The sequence below is a fragment of the Natator depressus genome, chromosome 1 (genome assembly GCF_965152275.1).
Source record: "Natator depressus isolate rNatDep1 chromosome 1, rNatDep2.hap1, whole genome shotgun sequence".
Classification (NCBI taxonomy): Eukaryota; Metazoa; Chordata; order Testudines; family Cheloniidae; genus Natator; species Natator depressus.
The window spans coordinates 161,324,484-161,346,714 of NC_134234.1; the positions used below are offsets into that span (position 1 = coordinate 161,324,484).

The following is a 22,231-nucleotide window of genomic DNA, read 5'->3' on the forward strand; positions in this document are numbered from 1 at the left end:
TAGGTCGACATAAGAATGCTTCCATAGACCCTGCTACTGTCTCCTGAGGGGCTGAATTAACTACAGCGATGGCAAAACCCCTTCCATTGCTGTAGCGATTTAATTGCATTATGGCGCTACAGTGGGACAGCTGCAGTGCCGTAGCTGTGCCGCTGTAGTGTAGACATAACCTTAGATAGACTTGTGACCTTCAGAAACTCTGCTATTGGCTAGTCCTAGTCCTGCATATTACAATGTTACGTCAGAGTCAAGTTCTGATTTGTTCTCTGGCTCTGTTCTTTTCCTGTTATTGGTCCTAACCTTGTGTCGTACTTTTCTGCACTTTTCTTTGAGGTCTTTCAGGTGTGGAGGAAAAGGGAAGTGTAGCCCATGACCCATCAAGGTTTGTTTTCTGTCAGGTATGTTAATGGCAATGTTTCCTCCATCAGGAATGTGAAGAGGAAGAATGGTCTTGTGGTTAAAGCACTTGTTTGAAATTAAAGGGATATGGGTTTCATTTCTAATTCTGCAACAAGCTTCCTGTGAGGTCTTGTTCAAGTTACTTAATCTCTCTTTGTCTCAGTTCCCCTCTCTAAAATAGGGACAAAAGCATTTCCTGACCTCATAGGCATGTTGTGAGGACACAGCCACTAATGTATATGCAACACTCAGATATTATGGTGCTGGGCCATAGTACAGATGGAAGATTGCTCATCTGCGCAATAATTTTCCTACCATCTTTTTATCCCCTCCATTTATGTCCTGACTCCTCCATGTTCTGTCCATATCATCACTGATCCTACTGATGATAACCATGCAGAGAAGAATGTATGTATGAAGTGTAGAGAGAAGTGGAGAGGGAAGGGGTGGTCCCTATGCTGCAAAGTCTCTTATCTCTCTCTATCTCCCCTTTTACTGATCTCTCTGGACTCTTCCCACAAATTGACCGATATGTATGTTTACAAGGGGTTTTTTTAAGGAAAAGAAGAAAGACATACGTATTGGAAACCCTATTTGTTTGCAGTTAGGTTTGAAAGAGATGAAGTTAAGTGAAAACTATGGAGCAGATTGTCAGCTGAGGTAAACTGGCATCGCTCCACTGACTTCAAGAGAGCTACGCACATTTACATCACCTGGGGATCTGGCTCTGAATCTTGACAGGGTGGTCTGCAGCATAAAAATAAATGATTAACCAGTGCAATAAGTGAACATAAAGACAGATGTTATAATATGCTTTTGTTGGTACTTGCATTTTCTTGTTTAAAAATACTGCAAAAGCCCTGAGGCGATGAAACACAGACAGGAGTGTGATGTTATCTCACACCTATAAACCTTGCTCCGAGTCCACTGGTGGCCACTATCCAGAACGACTGAGTTCAGACAGACTTGGTTGTGCTAAGTACAAATGGCGCTTTCAGTCTTTAGTAAACAGCATTTTGCTCCAGGGCCCAAATCCTTCAAACATTTGCCTAGGTAATTGTCTGCTTTTGCCTTTTAGTGTCTCATCATCAGCTTATCTGTAGGTTCAGACTGGCTAAAGGAGCATGTGAGGATGGGGTGGGAGCAAGTCATTTTGTATTTAATTCACTTGCAAGCGAGATTAACACAAGGGCAGCTAACTCATCATTTTGGGATCATGTTAGCAAAAAATGTAAAAGATGGCACTTTCCTTTAAAGGGACTTGGCTTCTTGCCGTCCCTTTGCAGTTTTAGGTCATTTTAAAAAGACAGTCAAAATGGCTTTGATCATATTTGTTCTTGCTGTTGTTTATAAGAACTCTTAGGAGTCTTGAAAATGAAATCCATTTCCTGATTGAAATTGTTTTTTGTTCCATTGTACACACACAGACCAGGTTACATGTGAGCGCTCAGCCACTGCCATTATTTCCCCCCATTAGAAATAATGAGCTTCGAAGTATTTCTTTTTAAAACTAAACACGCGCACATACAAAAGTTCCTGGACTTTCCACACAGGCATGAACAAAAATGTACAGTAGGTCAAATTTGGGGTTTACCAGTCTTGACATACCCTTTTAAATAAAGCAGGAAACTGCATATCAAGATTCCTTCAGCTTTGAGGGTGTTTCTTAGCAGGTTTGCCGGGGTAAGGAGTGCACAATAAGGTCACTGGAAAATTATTGATTAACTCTTTGTCTTCAATGCGTTTAGGGAGGTGTCATTGGGATCAGTCAAGATTCTAAAAAGTTTTAGATATAGCTGCTGGCGAGTCAGTATCCATGATTAGGGTAAGAGCTGTTATCTTACTGATCTTTCCCAGCAGAAAGTCTAGTCAGATGACATAATTTGAGACACAGGAAGTGTAAGACATCTTCCTGAAACATGGAGGAAGGAGGAGCCTTTCCAAGTTGTTTGAAAAGAGTTGTGGTTACTTTATCAGTGGTTTAATGCAAATTGTTTTTTTAGTTACACAAATAATCAGAACATACAATAGTTTTCCTTATTCATGCTGAGCTATGCAAAAAACTGATGTTCTCAGACTGTCAAAAAAGTTATGACTTTTTGTTAATTATTAATGTTAATTATTCATTTCTTCATATGTGCCATTTTGCAACATTTTTTTAATAAATAGTAATCAGATATTATGATGAAGATTGTTTGTTTTATAATATATTACAATTTTCCTTTAATTGTACTGCGTAGTTCCAGCTATATATAAATTTATTTTCATTCCCTAGTCTATTGTAATACTATCAGGGCACAAAATAGAAATGAAGGCCATTCTTTTTAATGTAGGGACCTACAGTTAGGAGCACAAATCCATATTTCATCACTTATATTAAGTGGCCTGTTTTTGAAAGGTGCTGAGCCCCTGCAACTCCCACGGACATCAAATTGCTAATAGATGAAATGACAAGTGACTCAGTAGGAGCCGAGAGTGCTCTGCACTTTCGAAACTCACGCCACATATTTAGGGGCCTAACTTTAGGCACCTAACTTTGCAGATGCTGGCCAATGGCTCCGTCCTACAAAGACGTGTGCACGTGGTTCATTTTGTGCACTTTGGATGGGATTTTCAAAAAGTGATTTAGGAGTATAAACTCCATGGTGCTTCTGAGAATCCCACACTTGGACTTCACAGTTTACGGCATATATCTCTTCTCCGTCAGATTTAGATTTGTCCTGATCTGAAATTAGTCAATGTAGCATTGAAAAGTGAATTGCAAAGTTAACATTAACATTGAACCAAACCCAGATATGTGTGCTTGAAGACCCCTGCTTATATGACCTGGGGCTGGAGGGGAGGCCATTACATTTCCACTTACCTTTCTTTTACTACTTTCTTTCTGTAAATGAAATCCTCTGGCATTTTACGATTGCCTAAAGAATCACAAGATACAGCCTTCTGTGACTTCACTGGTGCCATAGGGCTGCATGGAATTTCTGATATCCACAATGTTACAGTAAGTTGCATTCCTCAACTAAACAGGAAGTGCCAGAGGATTTCACAGAGAGAGGAAAGCATTTTTTAAAAGGTATGTTAAATGTATTTATGGGTTGAATGTGTCCCACCGCCCAGTTAGTTGGGGCTTTCAGCACATTTTTGGGGGCTTAACTCATTTTTCATTTCAGCTTTGCAGATCTTCTGTAAACCAGTTTGATGTAAATCATTAGCTCAGTGTTTAGAAAAGCAGAGATTTTAATATTATTTTCAAGAGCTATTGTTTTCTTCACAAGTCACCCACTTCATTTAGGACTTTAAATAGCAACAGTTTCTCAGTTATCTCAATGCATCCGATGAAGTGAGCTGTAGCTCACAAAAGCTTATGCTCAAATAAATTGGTTAGTCTCTAAGGTGCCACTAGTACTCCTTTTCTTTTTGCGAATACAGACTAACACGGCTGTTACTCTGAAACCTGTCAGTTATCTCAGTTATCTACTTTAAAAAACGCATGGTACAGTCTAAGCCAACGTAACTTTAAAAATATATGTTCACATGATGAAGTCCTTACTTCACCTTATAAATCAAAGCTGTACTCTGGAGAGAGGTTTCATACTACTGTGCTAGGTATCATTTTTCTCAAGGTGACTTCATCTGTTAAAGTCTGAAGGTTGCATTTGATATGTCATTTACTTTCTCTAAGTCAATAAAATGAACCAGTGCATCTTTAGATCATCAGAGGTCTTCTTATTAACAAAAGTTTTTTTTTGTAAATAATAATCTGTGTTGGAATTTAAAAGAATCCCGTCAGATTTAATTTGCCATCCTGAATAAAAGTTGGGGGTGGGGGGAGGCATGATATTCTGCTGCTGTGTGTAGAATGCCCCTAGATGAATTCCACATGATTAGTTTATGTTCTCTCTTCTGAGCACTAGGGATGACATCATGAAAGTGTAAATGGCTGTTATCTTCAAAGGCCTCTTTTATACTGACAAAGCTCCACCTTGCCAACCTGTATTATTAGTCTATTTCAATCCTAATTAGTTCACATCAAGGTCAAGTTTTGTGGTGGATAAAATGACTGCAAACTCCAGAGAGCAAGTTTTTTCTTATGCAGCTTTGATGTGGAGAGAGAAGTGCTGAAGGTATGAAAGATGAGACTGGGAAGGAGTCTTTGCTTATCTGTGAGCTAGAGAACTTTAATATGGTGTAATTAGTTCACATCTTCAGGAGCTACCTGTGAGATACTTGACGCCATGTTGTAGTCATTCCTTTATCACTGTGTCCCACAGCAGTCTGTACAGACTCGTTGAGGTGACTTGCTTCTTTGCTACTCTTTATTTCCAAGGGGAATAATTCCTCTAAGAAATGTCCAACCTCAAATTAAATGGTCTTCAAACATATATATAGAAATAGGAGGCAATTCCACATGAATTAAAACCAGACTGTGTGCCTTCTTGACTGTCCTTTCGAACACAAGGTCCCAAGTCCTTCTATGACATTTCAAGAAGATGTTTCAGTGGTTTGGCAATTGGCAAATTACGTTTCCAGTGACCCTTACCCCAGGGCTGCTGAGAGCAGGCACAACATGGTGGAGCTATGAAATCAGAGCAACCCCACTTCCGCTGACCACACTGCTCATCCTCCTCCTCCATTCCCCATGGACTGGCACCAGAAAGCAATTGGTGGGTTCCTTGAATCTCCCCTCTCTTGTACAAGAAAAATATTGTAGTAGCCATCAGGAGACGGGATGGTATTGTGGTTAGGGCACTAAACCAGCACTCTAGCTACATGGCTCTGTTACAGATCCTGAGACCTTGAGCAATTCACTTAAGCTTTGATTCAGCATTTAAAGCACACGCTTATGTGCTTTGCTGAACTGGAGTCTTGATATCTGTGCCCAGTTCCCTATCTGTAAAACTGAGGATTATAATAATATTGTCCTTCCTCGCAGGTGTGGTGTGAAGGTAAATTCATTAACATTTGTGAGGTGCTAAAATTCTGCAATGCTGGGGAATGTATAAGTACCTAGATAAACAGATGTTTGAAGCAGTGGAGCTGAAAGGTGGGCCAATAATAATGTTTGTTCTGTGTTAGTACAGTGCCTAGCACAGTGGGGGCCTGGTGTATGAAGGGGGCTCCTAGGAGCTACAGTAATACAAATAATAATTAATAATAAGGGTCAGTTATATGCCAGGCCTTATTATAAAGAATATAGCAATAGCTTGTGTGAAGCTGTCATGGTAGCCAAGGTATTCTTTGACTCCCGAGTCTTAGAGCTATGATTTCCTAGCTATTCTTTTTATGCTCTAGGAGAGAATTTGGGGACAGGGAGGGGGGAAAACTGCACCATGCCAGAGTCTGCTTGAGTGCCTTTCACAGGAAGCCAAAAAAGTAGAAGGTCAGGGTTGAATACTTTGATTTCATTCATTGTTAATATTCTTTTTTGGAGAGTGAGGAAGATGGGTGTGGGGGGAGAAGGAATAGAGTTTTTTGAATAAATAAATAAATCACTCTCCAGGGTGAGTCATACCTCAGAAGACAAAGAACAATGCATCCTTAATTTACAAAACTTAGCTTTCTGATTTCTGTGTGTCGCTGGCACTGCGAGACTCTGCCATTTGCACATAACGCAGTCGTGTTCTTCAAAGCAACCGTGACGCCAGCCCAGAAAGAGTGTGCTTACTCAGTGGGAGAGATGGTTTGTATTTCATCTGAGCAGCTTATGTACTAACCTGCTAGAACAGCACACACATTGATTGTGAAATCACAGTTTTCACAGTTCAGTGCTTGCTCTGTTGCGCCTCCCAGTGTTGGCATCAGGTTAGCAAGAAGAACTGCAGAAGATTCCCAGGGGCCCCCAGACAATCAGTATTTCATAAGCATTCCATCTTTATTATTTATGTATTTATTTGGCAGTACAATACAGCATGCAAGCTGTTCTCTGCTTCTAGCTTGGACAGTTCATTAGGGAGGACCTAAACCGCAGTGTAGGAGAATGGAGGGGGTGGGGGCTCCCTTCAGCAAGTACTTTCTTCCATTGCCTTTGGTATCCTTTTGCCATTTTAGCTATTTTGCAGCATTCACTTGCTGACATGGCCTGGAATAGAGTGAAACAAGTTAAAACAAACTGCTAGGGAGTGCTTGTTTTTTCCCTTCTGTAAGAGGGCAGCCCTACCAGAGCGCCCTCATGTGGCAAGCGCACCTGCCTTAGTTTCCCCTCCTTTTAAGTCCCCAGAAATAGTCCAAAGCATCTGCCCAAATATACACATAGCCTGTGTGGAGTTCATGTAATCCAAAAGTACTGTGCCCCTAAACCATAACAGAACCAGTCCCAGTACCATAAACCAGCAGTCGCCCAACATAGTCCAAACAGTAAGCGCAACATACAACCCTGGCATTCTTCACCATGTCCCAGCTCTCCACCACAGCCCCAGCTTCCCTCACCACACCCCAGCACTCAGCCTAGTCCTCTCCTGTCCTGGTACCAGGAGAGCCAGCCCTGCCCTTCTAGCTGGGGTGCAACCCTGCTTTTCCTAGTGGGAACCCCCTCAGCCACTATGCTGGGAGCATCCTAGTCAGTGGAGCATCACTTGTCATGGTGCCTCTGGGCCCAGCTTTCCAGCCCTGGAGATGTCAGAGGGCAAGTCCCTCCACTGCACCCCTGCCTTGAGCCCTCTCTGGCCCTTGGCTCTGGCTCAGAGCCAGAAGGCATCTCCCTCTGCTGCTCTTCCTGCCTTCAGCCCTTTCCAGCCCTGACTCTCTGGCTTGAAGACACCAATCAGCAACCACGCCTTGCTGCTCACCTTGGCTTTGTAAACACCTTCTGCTTCCTTCCAGGACATTCTCCAGTCCCTCTGGCAGCTCTCACCTGCCTCTGACTGAACCAGTCTGCTCTGACTCACTGGGACTCTTATTTCCTGGTTTCCTCCAGGGACTTCACTGGGTCTTTCCTTGATCCTTTTTAGCCTCCAGCTGCAACCCTGGTCTTAATCGGCCAATTAGGAGAACCTGCTCTGGCACAGGGGTTCTGGACCTACTTCATTTACTGGGGCCAGCTGCCCAGTGACATCCCCTGACCCACCCATTTTTAAAGAAGTAGTTGTTGAAACTGTTCATGTGTTATTTTACAGAATTGCAGTGGGGGGCATTAAAAACTGGAGGATGACGATCGCCAGCAGTTAGAGGCACTCCGAGATTTGCTTCCTCAAGACTTATTTCTTGGGCAATGCCTAAAAGAAAGTAGCCAACTGACAAATTAGGGCTACATAGAGGGCAAGCTGGGGACTGATGATACATAGAAAATAAATAAAAAGCAAAACTAACACTAGAACTGCCAGCCATCACCTTGGCCTCTTGGCCTGTTGTGTCTCATCCTCTCCAATATTTGTGTTTCCTTTTTCGTCTCTCACATTATAGGCTGCGCACTTTGTAGAGACTGTATCTTCTTACATAGCTGTAGAACACCCAGCATATGTTGGCAACTTCTGCAATAATAATAAGCTTAGGGAATTCCACAAATACCGCAGTAAAGGTAAATTAATATGGTGCAATTAAGAGTAACCTTTTGAAAGGTTGCCACTCTAGCCCATATTGTGCTCTAAAACCTAAGGAACTGATGCCACTGCAGGAATTGTGTGGAACTGCACGCATTTCATGGTCCCATGGGAAACAATTCAGAGGCTCAGACTCCTCTAGAACTCCTCAAACAGTTTGAACATTTCACAAAACCTCAGAAGCGCTGACATAAAAGTAAATATTGGGGTATGAGGCCAGTGCTGAAAGGTGCCTTTTATGGAGATTGAGTAGCTTTGGCAGTGCCAGGAAAACATGATGTGCACCATAATCCGGTGTGGCCTTCATTGACACCAGTTCATATAGTGGAAGGGCTACATGAGGTAATCTGGGGGCTCCACACAATCAGAGATTTCAAGCCAACAGTGTGCCATGAAGTGCATATAAAAGGGGGGTTATCTTGCGGCTCCCACAGAGGAAGGCACTGAAGTCGATGTGGAACAGGCAGCTAAACCTTAAGCATGTAAAGACAATGGAGTGGTGGCAACCACTGGAATTCTCTGCCAAAAGAGCCATTGTCAACCATTGCAAATCTAGTGTGAGGTTTTCAAAGCCGCAGTGGGGATTTGGATGCCCAATTCCCATTCATTTCCAATTTTCAAGTCCTGGGGTGGCTTTAAAAATCCCACCCCTAAAATTTGTGCCCACTTCCATGAATCCCAAACATCTCCTCGCCGTTACATTGGGAAATGGCTCTGTGGTGTGACAGAGCAGCGTAGTAGTTTCCACCGTGTGTCATGCTCGGGGAAGCACCCTGTATAGTGAAATAGGTGAGGGTGGAATTTTTACAGTTTGCTCTGTAATTTTCCAGTTCCTCATATTCTAGCACTGAGAAGCATTAGAATATTTGCCTTGTGTGTCTGCTGCTGCCAGCGATGACCTGGCCCTTTGGAAAGTGCCACCTTCTCCAAGCCACTGACTAATCCTTTCAGCTGCTGAAAGGTGACACAGCTCTCCAGAGTGCTGCTGTAGGCTGGGATTTAAGTCTTGTCTTTGTGATTTGTTGGGCCCCAAGTCGGTAGGAAAGGGAGAGAGTGATGGAGCCATGTTGGTCATGCTGCTGGATGGGAGATCAGGTCAAATCCATGCAAGATTGTAGGGCCCCAATCGGTCCTTTGTGCACCTGAGGTTGGAAGGAGTAGATGGAAGATGGTGAGGGTAGCAGTGGATGAAGCAGAGAAAGGAATGTGAAAGATTATGGAGAAAAAAGGGAAAAGCGGGAGAGAGAAAAAAACTAAAAGAACTTTGCAAAATGTCTTCATTCTTTTCCTGAGGCCTAAAACTTCCCTCCTCTCAGCCCATTGCCCCTGTTCAGCAAGAAACCTCTCTGAATGAACATGTCTAATCAAGACCATTCCTTACTTACACTGGCAGAGAGGGAAATTCGCACGATGAGAACTGCTTCCCTTTGGAAAGTTTGGCAAATCATGCAGGCGGTGGGGAAAAAGAAAATGAATACTGGAGTCAGTGAAGCTTTGCAAAGTAGTTGATGGCCCTAGTAATTTCTTATCTCCCTCTGGGATGACATTAGTAAGCCCCTGCTTAGCCATTGAGATGGGATCCCAGCCTTCTTTCATCCCATCTTTTGTGCCAGATGTTCCCTTTAAGGTGCTAGCCAGGACTATGGAGGAGTTGCAAAGCTTGACACTATGTGACTGGTAGAAATTTTTGTGTGTGACTGACAGACATTTTTGGAACTTGAGAGAAATGGCTGGCAACTGCAGAGGCTGTTTCACATTTTGTCTGCAGCATGCTACCAGGGACTGACTCATGTTATTATGGAATTTTAACTGATACAGATATCTGGCTAAGCAACTGCTTGCTACTTGTATATACTTGTGGGTGACTCCCTTTTACCCATTGACCCTTGTGCTGTAAAATCATTTCTGGAAGGAAAGATGTCAAGATAATAAGACTTTTTAGCTAAGTATGTATTGTTTATGGGAATGAAACATTATTTTCATGTGGTGCCTTTGGAATTTACCCTAGTTTAGCCAGGGGTGTCCAGGTAAAATGGAGGTAAAATGCACCCAAATCTAGTCAAGGGGGTACCTATTACCTTGCTGATTACTGATGCATCATTCTCAATCCTGACTCGCACCATGAAAAACTGACTCACATCCTGCAGCTCCTTGCTGAAGCTTCCAGTAAACACACTATGTCATAGTGAGATTTGGCTCACATTGCTCCACTTGGCTAAAATCAGACTGTAAAGTCTGATCTGCCGTGACACAGATCTGTCTTACTCTGTACTATGCATTACGCTGTCTCACTCTGTACTATGGTGGCACAAACCATCTCCAAAGGCAGATTGTATCCTACCCAGCACAGACAAGACAGAAATTCACATAATCATTAAGACAGTTCTCTTCATTCTCATAGGCACAGTGGTACCAGCTATCTGATTTCCATATCTGATTGACCACTTAAACTTAAAACTTCCAATCTCTTTAAGGATTTAGTTTTATACCACAACGATTAAGAAGTTTCAGATTGTAAGATCTTTTATGTCGTTTCCCTCCTATGGTCCAATATGGATTTTTTTTTACCTTAGAAATGAGTGGGTGATGAAAACAGACCCACCCACTACCACAACAAAGGGGCCAAATCCTCAGCTTGGGTAAATTGGCACAGTTCTATTGAAGTTTGTGGAACTGTGCTGATTTACACCAGCTGAGCATCTGGCTTTATTTCGCTGTACATTTTGAAGTGCAAGTCTGATCTGAAAAGTGGTTCTATAGAAATGGCATCATGAAGCTCTGTGTTTGTTGTGTCTCACTGATTTCTATGTCATGTGTGCTCAGTTTGCAGGTAAAGAGCTATTTGGGAGGTTTTTTAATGACTGCCCCACAAAATCACTTGGGGCTCTGAAGCCAAGCTGAGTTCTCTCCTCCTCATGCATCCTTGCCATTAATAAAGTTTCTGTAGGCCAAATTATGCCCTGAGTTATATCTGTGCAACTCCATTGCCTGGCAGGTATTTGCTCACTCTTGTTCTGCAGTGCTAACAAACAATAAAAAAAGAGAAAAAGTCCCTAAAGTCAGCAAATGAGACTGAATACACCCAGGGAACAGATCTGCTAAGTAAGAAGGCACTACTTTTACACAATCACTTTTCAGAGTACAGTTGTGGGTTCTACTGGACTAAAGAGTGTTACAAGTATTATATAAATGGCTTAGACAGCTCTTGGGAGAGTTGCATGTGCAAAATGGCATTTTGCATGGGGACTCAAAGCCAACCTTACTACTCTTTCCTGTCGTGGGTCATACAGTTCTGGAAAATCACCACTGTTAAGGCATGATACTTCTGTAGTGCAATTATTTGGTGCCAAGCACACATTAGCCAGAATATGTGCTAACAATTATGGGGCTGTGCAAAAAGTTCTCCAGCGCCACCTGCTGACAAACCAGTGACGGTGAAATCTCAGGTTGGAAGGCAGAATTATCAACATTCTTTGAAGATGCCAACCTTCTGCAAATTATGCTTTGATTTTCCACTGCAACAATCATTAGAAAAATGCTATATGTGATACCACAAGAAGCAACATGGGAGGGAAGAGATTTAACCCTCTTACCTGAGTCTTTTGCCAAAGCTTATTTTATTAACCATTAAACATTACGCAACATTGGCACTGTTTAATTATGAGGGTTTTTTTTAAAAAGCCAAACACCACAACTTTTTCAGGGCACTACAACATGACGAGGCATAAAAGATGGCCCAATACATCATGCTTAATAGCTTGTTAGGCAAGAGGCCAAGATCTAGTGACTACACAACAAGGTGTGAATTACTGTGCTGTAATTATTGCCCTGGAGTGTTTTATTGCAATTACTAACTGTTTTCATTTTTTGAAATATATTTTCTCCTATGATGAAAAGCAGAAATGAAAGTGCATGCTAATAGGAGAAATGCAGAAAGAATTGGGCCCAGATCCTCAAATTGGTATAAACAGCTGCAGCTCCACTGACTTCATGCTGTTTTGATCTCCTTTTAAATAATTCTGCAATCCTATTTGGCATTAAGACCCCAAAGGCCCTAAAGCCCCTATTTTTTTCCCTGAAGTTAAACTGGAGTACCTCCGGCTCTCCCTGCAGATTCTTTTGGAGATACTATGGTTTGGGAAGAAACTAAGATTTTTGTAAAGCAGGTTTTCATACATTTAACGTCTCTCTCTCTCTCTCTCTCTCTCTCTCTCTCACACACACACACACACACACACACACACACCGACTTCCCCACCCCAGGTTGCTACATTTTGATAAAATTAAATCTTTACTCTGATTGGGAATAGAATGGTGAGTTTGGGGCGGGGAGGAGGATTGTATTTCTTTAAACAGCCTCATTCTGCCTCCAGCTGTGACAGTCTGCAGTTCAAGTTAAGATAAACTGAAAGCTCACTGTTGGGTCCTAAAGAAAGAAGGATATCAGAAATATTTCCAGCTCCCTTTGAAGTCAGTGGAAATGCTCCCATTGACCTTCGTGGGAGTTGAACGAAGCCCTAAATACTGAAACAGTGGCAGAACCCTCTCCCCACCCCCACCCCTCAAAAAAAAAAACCTACAGAAATTTTCCAGTGCTATTTTCATCACTTTATTTGGTAGTAAATGACTGAAGGAAGAGGCGGATGGGGTCAGTGAGTTTCCAACCCAGGTATTGTGGTTATGCTGCATTAGTGTCATTGAATGGAATGCAATTTGTTAACCAATCAGAGCTCTTCATTTTTAAAGCCATTCTAGGCCAACTACTAATGAAAATTATGTGTTTGGGAATTCAGGTAACAAAACATAAGCTTGATTTTTGGCAGTTAGATTTTTTTTACTTGAGGAAGACTGAGATGGGTTATGGGGTTAGTAATGAGATACAGAGCCTTTCATTTCTCTGTCACTGCTTCAAATCCATCTCAGGTCAACAGTAATTGACAGTGGACCTTGAATGAGCTAGAGCAAATATATTGGTAGCCTCTGTCCAGTTGCTAATGGGCATGTGCATGCATCATAAAATACACCACTCTTGGGTTTCTGGCCAGGGCACAGCACTGAGGCAGTTGAACTGGCCTTAAAAGAGGGGTAGAGTTCGTATTTCAGTGTTCAGACTGCTGACTCCTTTAGTTTTAGACACAATCAGTGAGAAGGTGGTGCTGACCCATCTACGTGGCATAACTGGAATAGGTGGTGTGACTGCCTCCCATTATCCTCTCCAAGAAGAGTCAGAGAAAGATGATGGGAAGCTACTGCTCCTTCCCAAAGGCACTCACATGTCGATCCCCATAGGTAGAGATCCTTCCTCACTCTTCTTCAACACCTATCGGCCAAGACAGAGCACGTGAGAGCAGGAGATAAGTATGCTGAATCACGGGGGTTCCGCTGTGAAACAAACTTCCAGGGCCGATTAGACTAATTCAGAGTATGACCACATTTAGGGCATGCTGCAAGAGCCTTCCCTCTTTGAAATAGTTTTCCTACCATAACTGGAAATGGTGGTGAAGGAAAACAGAAGCAAATACAAATGAAGTGGAGCTTCTTCCCTCCAAGGAAGAAAGAAAAGCAGAGAGTCCAGAAAGCCCATTAGGGACCTTCTTCTGCAGTGATGGGGGTATTAGAAAATCCTTCAGATAAAAGAGGTAAAAAAAAATTGGCTTCTGGGATAGCAGTCTCAGCAGATTCACCAAAGACTGAATGGGCAAGGAGACTGAACTATACAGTTTCCCTGCTAGAGCTGGTCCTTCCAGGATCCAATTATCCTGGCACTCAGGTGAATAGACATATTGAAATCAATGGGACTAGATTGATTTAGTAGGTTTAATCTGCAAGTAGCTTTACAAGTAACTTTTTAAAAGGCCAGGTTACTCCACTCTGCTTTTGGATAAATCTCCACTTCCAAACAAACAAAAGAAACGAAATGTAGATCTCATCTCCATAATTCGCAACAAAATAAAAATCTCCAAATATGGTTTCTTATGAAAGCTCAAAGTCCTTCACCTAGAACTTGAGAGCATTTCTTTCCATGCTGGTATTCATTCTGTGCATGGTATCAGCTTTTTGCCACTCTGATATTTGTGTCTTTCAAAGAGACAATTGGTCAGTTTGAGCGGTAGGAGAAAATTCTCACTGTTGGGAAAACTAGTGAGAAACCTCAGATTTGTGGGAAAAAGAGACAATTTCCATTCTTGCTTTGTGTTTTTTCCTGAAAGTAAAAGGCAGCTGGTGTAGGTGGGAAAATGCCAGTTTCACATGTGGATGCTCAGTTGGCAAAAAGAGGTGATTCCTACAATGAACAAACTGCTTTGGACAAATATAAATACTGCCCCTCATCCCTGCTACAAACCTTTGACCCCAAACTTAAGTCAAACTAGTTCTGAGGCTAAAAAATAATTGGTTAACTTTCTGCCCTATTTTAAAAAAAACTGTTTGCATTTCCAGATTTCGCCTAGAAGCACCAGAAATCATGAAATATCCTGTTTTCCCAATTTTTCAGTTCCAAGAGGCTTGCACAAGAACTGAAGTTCATCCAGCTCTATTCGTTTCATTCACATCTATTAACAAACCTTCCGTAATCATTGTAACCACTATTTCTAACAAAATTAATTGTCACAGAACTAAGTCTGGAATTTTCAAGTAAGCCTAAGGGCATTAGACACCCACATCCTTTTGAACTGGGCACCTAACTCCCTTAGCATCCTTTGAATATCCCAGTCTAAACTGTCACAATTTAGCAGAGCTGTCTTCTACTCAGTGACATGTGAGTCTTACTTTTGTGGCACAGCAACAGCAACACTGCACAAGTGAAATACTAAGGTACCTCAACAATGAACAGTTTGTGCATTGACACTCTCACCTTGGGAAGCTTAATCCGCTTTTCCCTGACCACCATCAATGTGAATTAGCAAAAAGCTTCAACTGATCAAAAATCACAGCAGCACAAATAACATTTTAAAGAGCCATTCATCTGAAGGCGTCTTAACAAAGGGGAATGTTTGAAGTGAATTGTAATGATGTTTCTGTATAAACCATTTGGTTCAGTTCCTATGTTTGATCACTGGTGTTTAGAAGCTAAAAATAACCCCTCTCTCTCAATACTTCTTTTCCTTTGCAGATACAAGGCAAGTACAGCCATCTCCTCCATGGTCCTATGATCAGTCCTACCAGTACTTGGGATCAATCGCCACGCCCTCCGTGCACCCTGCCACTCCAATTTCACCTGGGAGAGCTAGTGGCATGACATCCCTCACTGCGGAACTCTCAAGCCGACTCTCAAGTAAGTACCTAAAAGTTATTCACACTAAACAGGTGTCGGAGTAGCAGCCGTGTTAGTCTGTATTCGCAAAAAGAAAAGGAGGACTTGTGGCACCTTAGAGACTAACCAATTTCTCTAAAGTGCCCCAAGTCCTCCTTTTCTTTTCACACTAAACAGGTACCACCAAAGCCACGTGACTCTTTCCAAACCACAGAGATACCAGTGGTTGGAGCTTCTTAACTTTTTACTCAGTTCGGGATGAAAAACATTTTGAGTCTGCAAGAAAATGTTTTCAAGTGTTTACTTGGCTTTGCCTAAGTGATGGGGAAATCCAGAATGTCACTGTCAAAAACCAGAAGAGAAATTAATTTGAGCTGCTTTGAAATGGGAGATATGCAGAACTATAAAAATAGTTTAGATTGCTGGAAAGCTGCAATATCTGCCAAGAAATGAATGCTGCGGATGTTTCATCTCTGCTTCCTTCCCTCACACTAAATTCAGAGCAGATCACAGAAGATTAGGGGCTTACAGCTGAACAGAGGATGATGGGTTTTTTGACATTTTAAGTGTTGTGTTTTACTGTGTCATGTTATGTCTTTGTCGAATTGCACTGCAGAACTTTATAGGCCAACATAAAAATGTATCTCTAAATGAACACTTACCACCTGGTTTTGTATCATTTACCACAGTGCATCTACTGACATTAACCCCCACATTTTACCCAGGAAAGAATTTTCTGTAGTATCTGGCAGGTGAATCTTGCCCATATGCTCAGGGTTTAGCTGATCGCCATATTTGGGGTCGGGAAGGAATTTTCCTCCAGGGCAGACTGGAAGAGGCCCTGGAGGTTTTTCGCCTTCCACTGTAGCATGGGGCACGGGTCACTTGCTGGAGGATTCTCTGCTCCTTGAAATCTTTAAACCACGATTTGAGGACTTCAATAGTTCAGACATAGGTGAGAGGTTTTTCACAGGAGCGGGTGGGTGAGATTCTGTGGCCTGTGTTGCGCAGGAGCTCAGACTAGATGATCATAATGGTCCCTTCTGACCTTAGTATATATGAATCTATGAATCTTGAACCAACATTTGGGTGTTCACCATCATGAATTCTCTTTAAATGAATGGGAACCACACAACAAAAGTTCCTGCACAGCTCTTTGGAACTTTACCCCTTGGCAGCAAATTTTGGCCTTGTTGGAGTAGGTAGGGATCCTTCTGACATCAGTGGGACCCTTTGAGTGGCCTATAGTCTATGCTGCTGTTGGACTTGTAGTGGGTTGTACCTGCTTAAAAATACTGTTTTCAAAGATGCACTTTTTAATCACTTACCTATCCTTATCTGGGCTTCTCAGTAGAAGTAGATATTAAAGCAGGCTGAAAATTGATAATGGCTTTTTGTGGAAAATTAAAACTTAAAAAAAAAACTTTTGTGAAATGGTTTTGTTTTTCAGTGACAAGCTAAATCCAAAACAATGAAACGGTTTGATTATTTTTGTTTTTTCTTCCTCTTTCACTCCTTTTTTTCCTCCCACCACCCCCTTTTCCATGAGCAAAATAAAAAAAGGGAGAAAGAAAAAAGAAAAATCAGGAGGAAAAAATCTTTAGCTGACTAACCAGAAATTTTTAAACCAAACAAAATTGTCCAGGAAAGATTTTATTTACAAATGAAAAACCATTTTTTTGTTGAAAATTGTTTTGGAACCAAACATTTTGACCAGCTTTAACATACAGATTGTGTGTGTGTGTGTGTTAAAGATGGTAGGAAAACTAATTTAAACTCTTTTTTTTAAAGACATATTTTTGCCCCCATTTTTTCTCCAGTTCGTACATGTGTACAGGTGTCTGTGTAAAGGGAACACTCTTTCATCTTCCCTTACCACTCCGGCATAACATTATCACTGACAGGAAAATCACTTCCAACTCCAACACATAAAGAAATACACCACATGCCCTGAGTTCATCTCACGCGGACAGTATTACAAAACCTTAACTCTGATCTCGAGGAAATTCACTTATAGTTATTATAGAAATACGCACACTAAGTTACTGTATGATGAGTTATTTTATGTGGGAAACTGTGAGATCGGTGGAAAGGTTTTACATTACAGCACGTCAGATGAATTTGGGGGGTGTAATTTGTTTCTGTATCTATTGGAGGTGGAAGTGGGTTCCATGTGGAGATGCAGAATCTGTCAGTGACCGGAGTTAGTGTTATAGAATCATAGAATATCAGGGTTGGAAGGGACCTCAGGAGGTCATCTAGTCCAACCCCCTGCTCAAAGCAGGACCAATCCCCAATTTTTGCTGTCTGAGTGCTTCTTTCACGTGCAATTTCCTTGCTTTCATGGCTCTGGGTGGGTGGGTTTTGCCTTCAAGCAACCTTAACTGGTTTGTAATTAAGTTTTTGTTTGTGGGATATTATTTAGATTTTAAATACTCTTCCGTAGTCACATAAAATCTCTCTTTGTATCATTGTAAGTCCCCCAGGAAAACCCACACTTGCACACAAAAACACTCCAAGGAACTTCTCCTTGGCAAGATCAGCAAAACAACAACCTGGAAGTCTGTAGGGCAAGTTAACTGCAGCTCTGGTAGTCAAGAAAAAAAATGAGGAAAATTTTCAAACTGATGAACAGGGACCTTTTTGAAACATCATAACATTAAAATTCATTTTCTGATTTTGTCAGATTTGCCATAAACAAACCCTATCCTGGCCTTAGGTGTGGCATGTGAAACTTCAAAGACACTGATCTTTCTCTGGGGAAGTTGGTAGTAGAGGGAGCATTGAATATCAGGACCACAATGTGAATCTAGCGTCAACCTTCACTATAGATTAGCTGCCACCATTCCATAATACTGCATAACTGCAATTTAAAATTGCAATGTGGTGCTGTATGGTGGAAGGAAATGTATTCAGGGGTTCATTGATCTTGTTAAACAAAAAGGCAGCCTACTTGTAACATGGCAGACTCAGAAACGAAGCCTACACCATATGTCAGAGTTCTTCTAAGAAAGGTTTAGAAACTCATTGAAGAAAGCTGGCTATGACACGCTGTCAGAACCTGACACTGTAATATGTCTGTTCTACCTTTCAATCCAGTCAGAGCAGAGTACTTTGTTTTCCTTCTTCCTAGTGCTTCCTTCTGCACACACACGCCTTTCATACAGACTCCGCCCCTTGTCGGAAAGGAGTTGTCTTCAGGAAAGTTTTCTTATTATTGTTATTTTGATAATACATAGCTGCCAAGTCAGAGGACTGACAGCTTCCATTCATCTGAGTCAGGATGAAGATCCTTTTAAGGAGGCCATTATCTGTTCAGGTTCTTTAATCCCTTTGGAGGAGGCAATGGTGGGAGGGAGCCCACTTTCATCTGTGTCAAAGCAATGGGACCAGATTTTAGCTGTCATAAATAGAAAGGAGCATAAACACTGACAAATTACACGTAAAAATGTAATAAGGAAAGCCAAAAAGGAGTTTGAAGAACAGCTAGCCAAAAAACTCAAAAGATAATAACAAAATGTTTTTTAAGTATATCAGAAGCAGGGAGCCTGCTAAACAACCAGCGGGGCCCCTGGATGATCGAGCTACAAAAGGAGCACTTAAAGACGATAAAGTCATCGCAGAGAAACTAAATGAATTCTTTGCTTCAGTCTTCACGGCTGAGGATGTTAGGGAGATTCCCAAACCTGAGCCGTCTTTTGTAGGTGACAAATCCTGAGGAATTGTCACAGATTGAAGTGTCACCGGAGGAGGTTTTGGAATTAATTGAGAAACTTAACAGTAACAAGTCACCGGGACCAGATGGCGTTCACCCAAGAGTTCTGAAAGAACTCAACTGTGAAATTGCGGAACTATTAACTATGGTTTGTAACCTGTCCTTTAAATCAGCTCACTGTACCCAATGACTGGAAGATAGCTAATGTAACTCCAATATTTAAGAAGGGCTCTAGAGGTGATCCTGGCAATTACAGACCGGTAAGTCTAATGTCAGTACCAGACAAATTAGTTGAAACAACAGTAAAGAATAAAATTGTCAGACACATAGAAGAACATAAATTGTTGCACAAAAGTCAACATGGTTTCTGTAAAGGGAGATCAGGTCTTACTAATCTATTAGAGTTCTTTGAAGGGGTCAACAAACATGTGGACAAGGGGGATCCAGTGGACATAGTGTATTTAGATTTCCAGAAAGCCTTTGACAAGGTCCCTCACCAAAGGCTCTTACATAAATTAAGTTGTCATGGGATAAGAGGGAAGATCCTTTCATGGACTGAGAACTGGTTAAAAGACAGGGAACAAAGGGTAGGAATAAATGGTAAATTTTCAGAATGGAGAGGGGTAACTAGTGGTGTTCCCCAAGGGTCAGTCCTAGGACCAATCCTATTCAACTTATTCATACACGATCTGGAGAAAGGGGTAAACAGTGAGGTGGCAAAGTTTGCAGATTATACTAAACTGCTCAGGATAGTTAAGACTAAAGCAGAATGTGAAGAACTTCAAAAAGATCTCACAAAACTGAGTGATTGGGCAACAAAATGGCAAATGAAATTTAATGTGGATAAATGTAAAGTGATGCACATTGGAAACAATAACCCCAACTATACATACAATATAATGGGGGCTAATTTAGCTACAACTAATCAGGAGAAATATCTTGGAGTCATCGTGGATAGTTCTCTGAAGACGTCCACGCAGTGTGCAGCGGCAGTCAAAAAAGCAAACGGGATGTTAGGAATCATTTAAAAAGAGATAGAGAATAAGATGGAGAATATCTTATTGCCCTTATATATATCCATGGTACGCCCACATCTTGAATACTGCGTACAGATGTGGTCCCCTCATCTCAAAAAAGATATACTGGCATTAGAAAAGGTTCAGAAAAGGGCAACTAAAATGATGAGGGTTTTGGAACAGGTCTCACATGAGGAGAGATTAAAGAGGCTAGGACTTTTCAGCTTGGAAAAGAGGAGACTAAGGGGGGATATGCTAGAGGTCTATAAAATCATGAGTGGTGTGGAAAAAGTGAATAAAGAAAAGTTATTTACTTGTTCCCATAATATAAGAACTAGGGGCCACCAAATGAAATGAATGGGTAGCAGGTTTAAAACAAATAAAAGGAAGTTCTTCACTCAGCGTACAGTCAACCTGTGGAACTCCTTGCCTGGGGAGGTTGTGAAGGCTAGGACTGTAACAGGATTTAAAAGAGAACTGGATAAATTCATAGAGATTAAGTCCATTAATGGCTATTAGCCAGGATGGGGAAGGAATGGTGTCCCTAGCCTCTGTTTGTCAGAGGGTGGAGATGGATGGCAGGAGAGAGATCACTTGATCATTACCTGTTAGGTTCACTCCCTCTGGGGCACCTGGCATTGGCCACTGTTGGTAGACAGGATACTAGGCTGGATGGACCTTTGGTCTGACCCAGTATGGCTGTTCTTATATCAGATGTTCAGCTCAGTCAGGTGTAAAACATTTCCATAAAAAAACCCACTTCAATCTTTTAATCCCAAAGTATCCCGCTTGGAAACAAATCTGCAACTGATGTCATTTTGTTGATTTCTTAAAGCCAAGATTTTCAAAAGTCGGTAGTGATTTCAGGAGACTCCATTTTTCAGTGCTCAACTTTGGACACCTTAAAGAGACCTGATTTTTCTTAACTTCAGTCATGTTGATAGGCAATGTGGACCACTATTATTAGCTGTAGTGTACAGAACACACATATGTATACCTAAAACCAGAGTCTGCTCCAAGGAGCTTCCGATTTTTAAGACAGACAAATAAGGCAGTTATAAGAGACTAAGCATTGGACTGAAAACCTGCAACACCTGCATTCAAGGTCCCATCTCTGCCAGTGTGTGGTCCTTGGCAAATTACTTCGCTTTGGTGTCTCAGTTTCCTCCTCTCCAAAACTACTTGTTACTATCGTATTCCTACTTGACAAGGCCATTGTGATGACTATTTTGTTAATGTTTATAGAGCACTCTGAAACTGTAAATGCTGCGTAGGCTGCAAGTGCTTTGAGAACAAACAGACAAATAAAAACCTATAGGGCAAGGGCAATCCCTCTTAATTGCCCCTTTACTGAAATGAATCCAAAAGTTTCAGATAGCCAGTGTTACCAATAACCTATCACTGATCTGCCATGAGAAAGCATTGTCCTTTTGTGACTCATTAAAATCTTGTTCTTTCCATTTAAAATTGATTTGTTTTTCTTCTCTCAAAAACTAGGTGCTTCTGACCTAACAGCATTCAGTGATCCCAGGGTGGGAATTGATCGCCCGTTCTCTACTCTTCCTTCAATTTCTGATCCTCGTATGCACTATCCTGGAGCATTCACCTACACCCCAACACCTGTCAGTTCAGGAATAGGAATTGGTATGTCTGCTATGACCACTGCCACAAGATATCACACTTATCTCCCTCCTCCATATCCTGGTTCTTCTCAGTCTCAAGGCAGCCCATTTCAGACCAGCTCACCTTCTTACCATCTCTATTACGGAACATCAGCAGGGTCATACCAGTTCTCCATGATGTCTGGGGGAGATCGGTCACCTCCACGTATCCTCCCTCCTTGCACTAATGCTTCCACAGGGTCTACTCTCCTCAACCCTAATCTTCCAAACCAAAGCGATGTGGTAGAGGCAGAAGGTAGTCACAGCAACTCCCCTACCAACATGGGCAGCACAGCAAGGCTGGAAGAAGCAGTATGGCGACCATATTGAATTAATTACAAGTAGAGATGGGCCAGGACTAAAGTGCTTTTTATCTGCTGATGTCCATAGGTATCCCATAAATAACTTTTCCTGCCTGTGGGCACTGCCATGTTTATACATCACTTTCAGAAGCAAACGGTCCAGAAGTCAGGACTTCAGGAATGATGTCATGGTGTTAGCCAATCAGTGAAGGGATGTCATTCCAGAAAAGTAGCCTTTTTCAAGGGCTGAACTTTGGAAAGGAAAACATTGAAGTTGGTCTAGAGATAGGGAAGGTGGGTAGATAGACACCCAGGCTGTTTTTGGACCAGTGGCCTCCAAACATCCTTTAT

General features: G+C 41.8%; 1 protein-coding gene across 2 annotated transcripts in view; it reads left to right on the forward strand.

Moving 5' to 3' along the window:
- Positions 1–21,908, forward strand: part of RUNX1 (RUNX family transcription factor 1) — an 89,195-nt gene extending 67,287 nt beyond the window's left edge. For both annotated transcript variants that reach the window (XM_074946555.1, XM_074946562.1), the window contains 2 exons: positions 15,046–15,207; positions 21,415–21,908. In XM_074946555.1, the coding sequence (XP_074802656.1) occupies positions 15,046–15,207; positions 21,415–21,908 (656 nt within the window). The remainder of the gene's footprint in view (positions 1–15,045; positions 15,208–21,414) is intronic.
- The last annotated feature ends 323 nt before the right edge of the window (positions 21,909–22,231 follow it).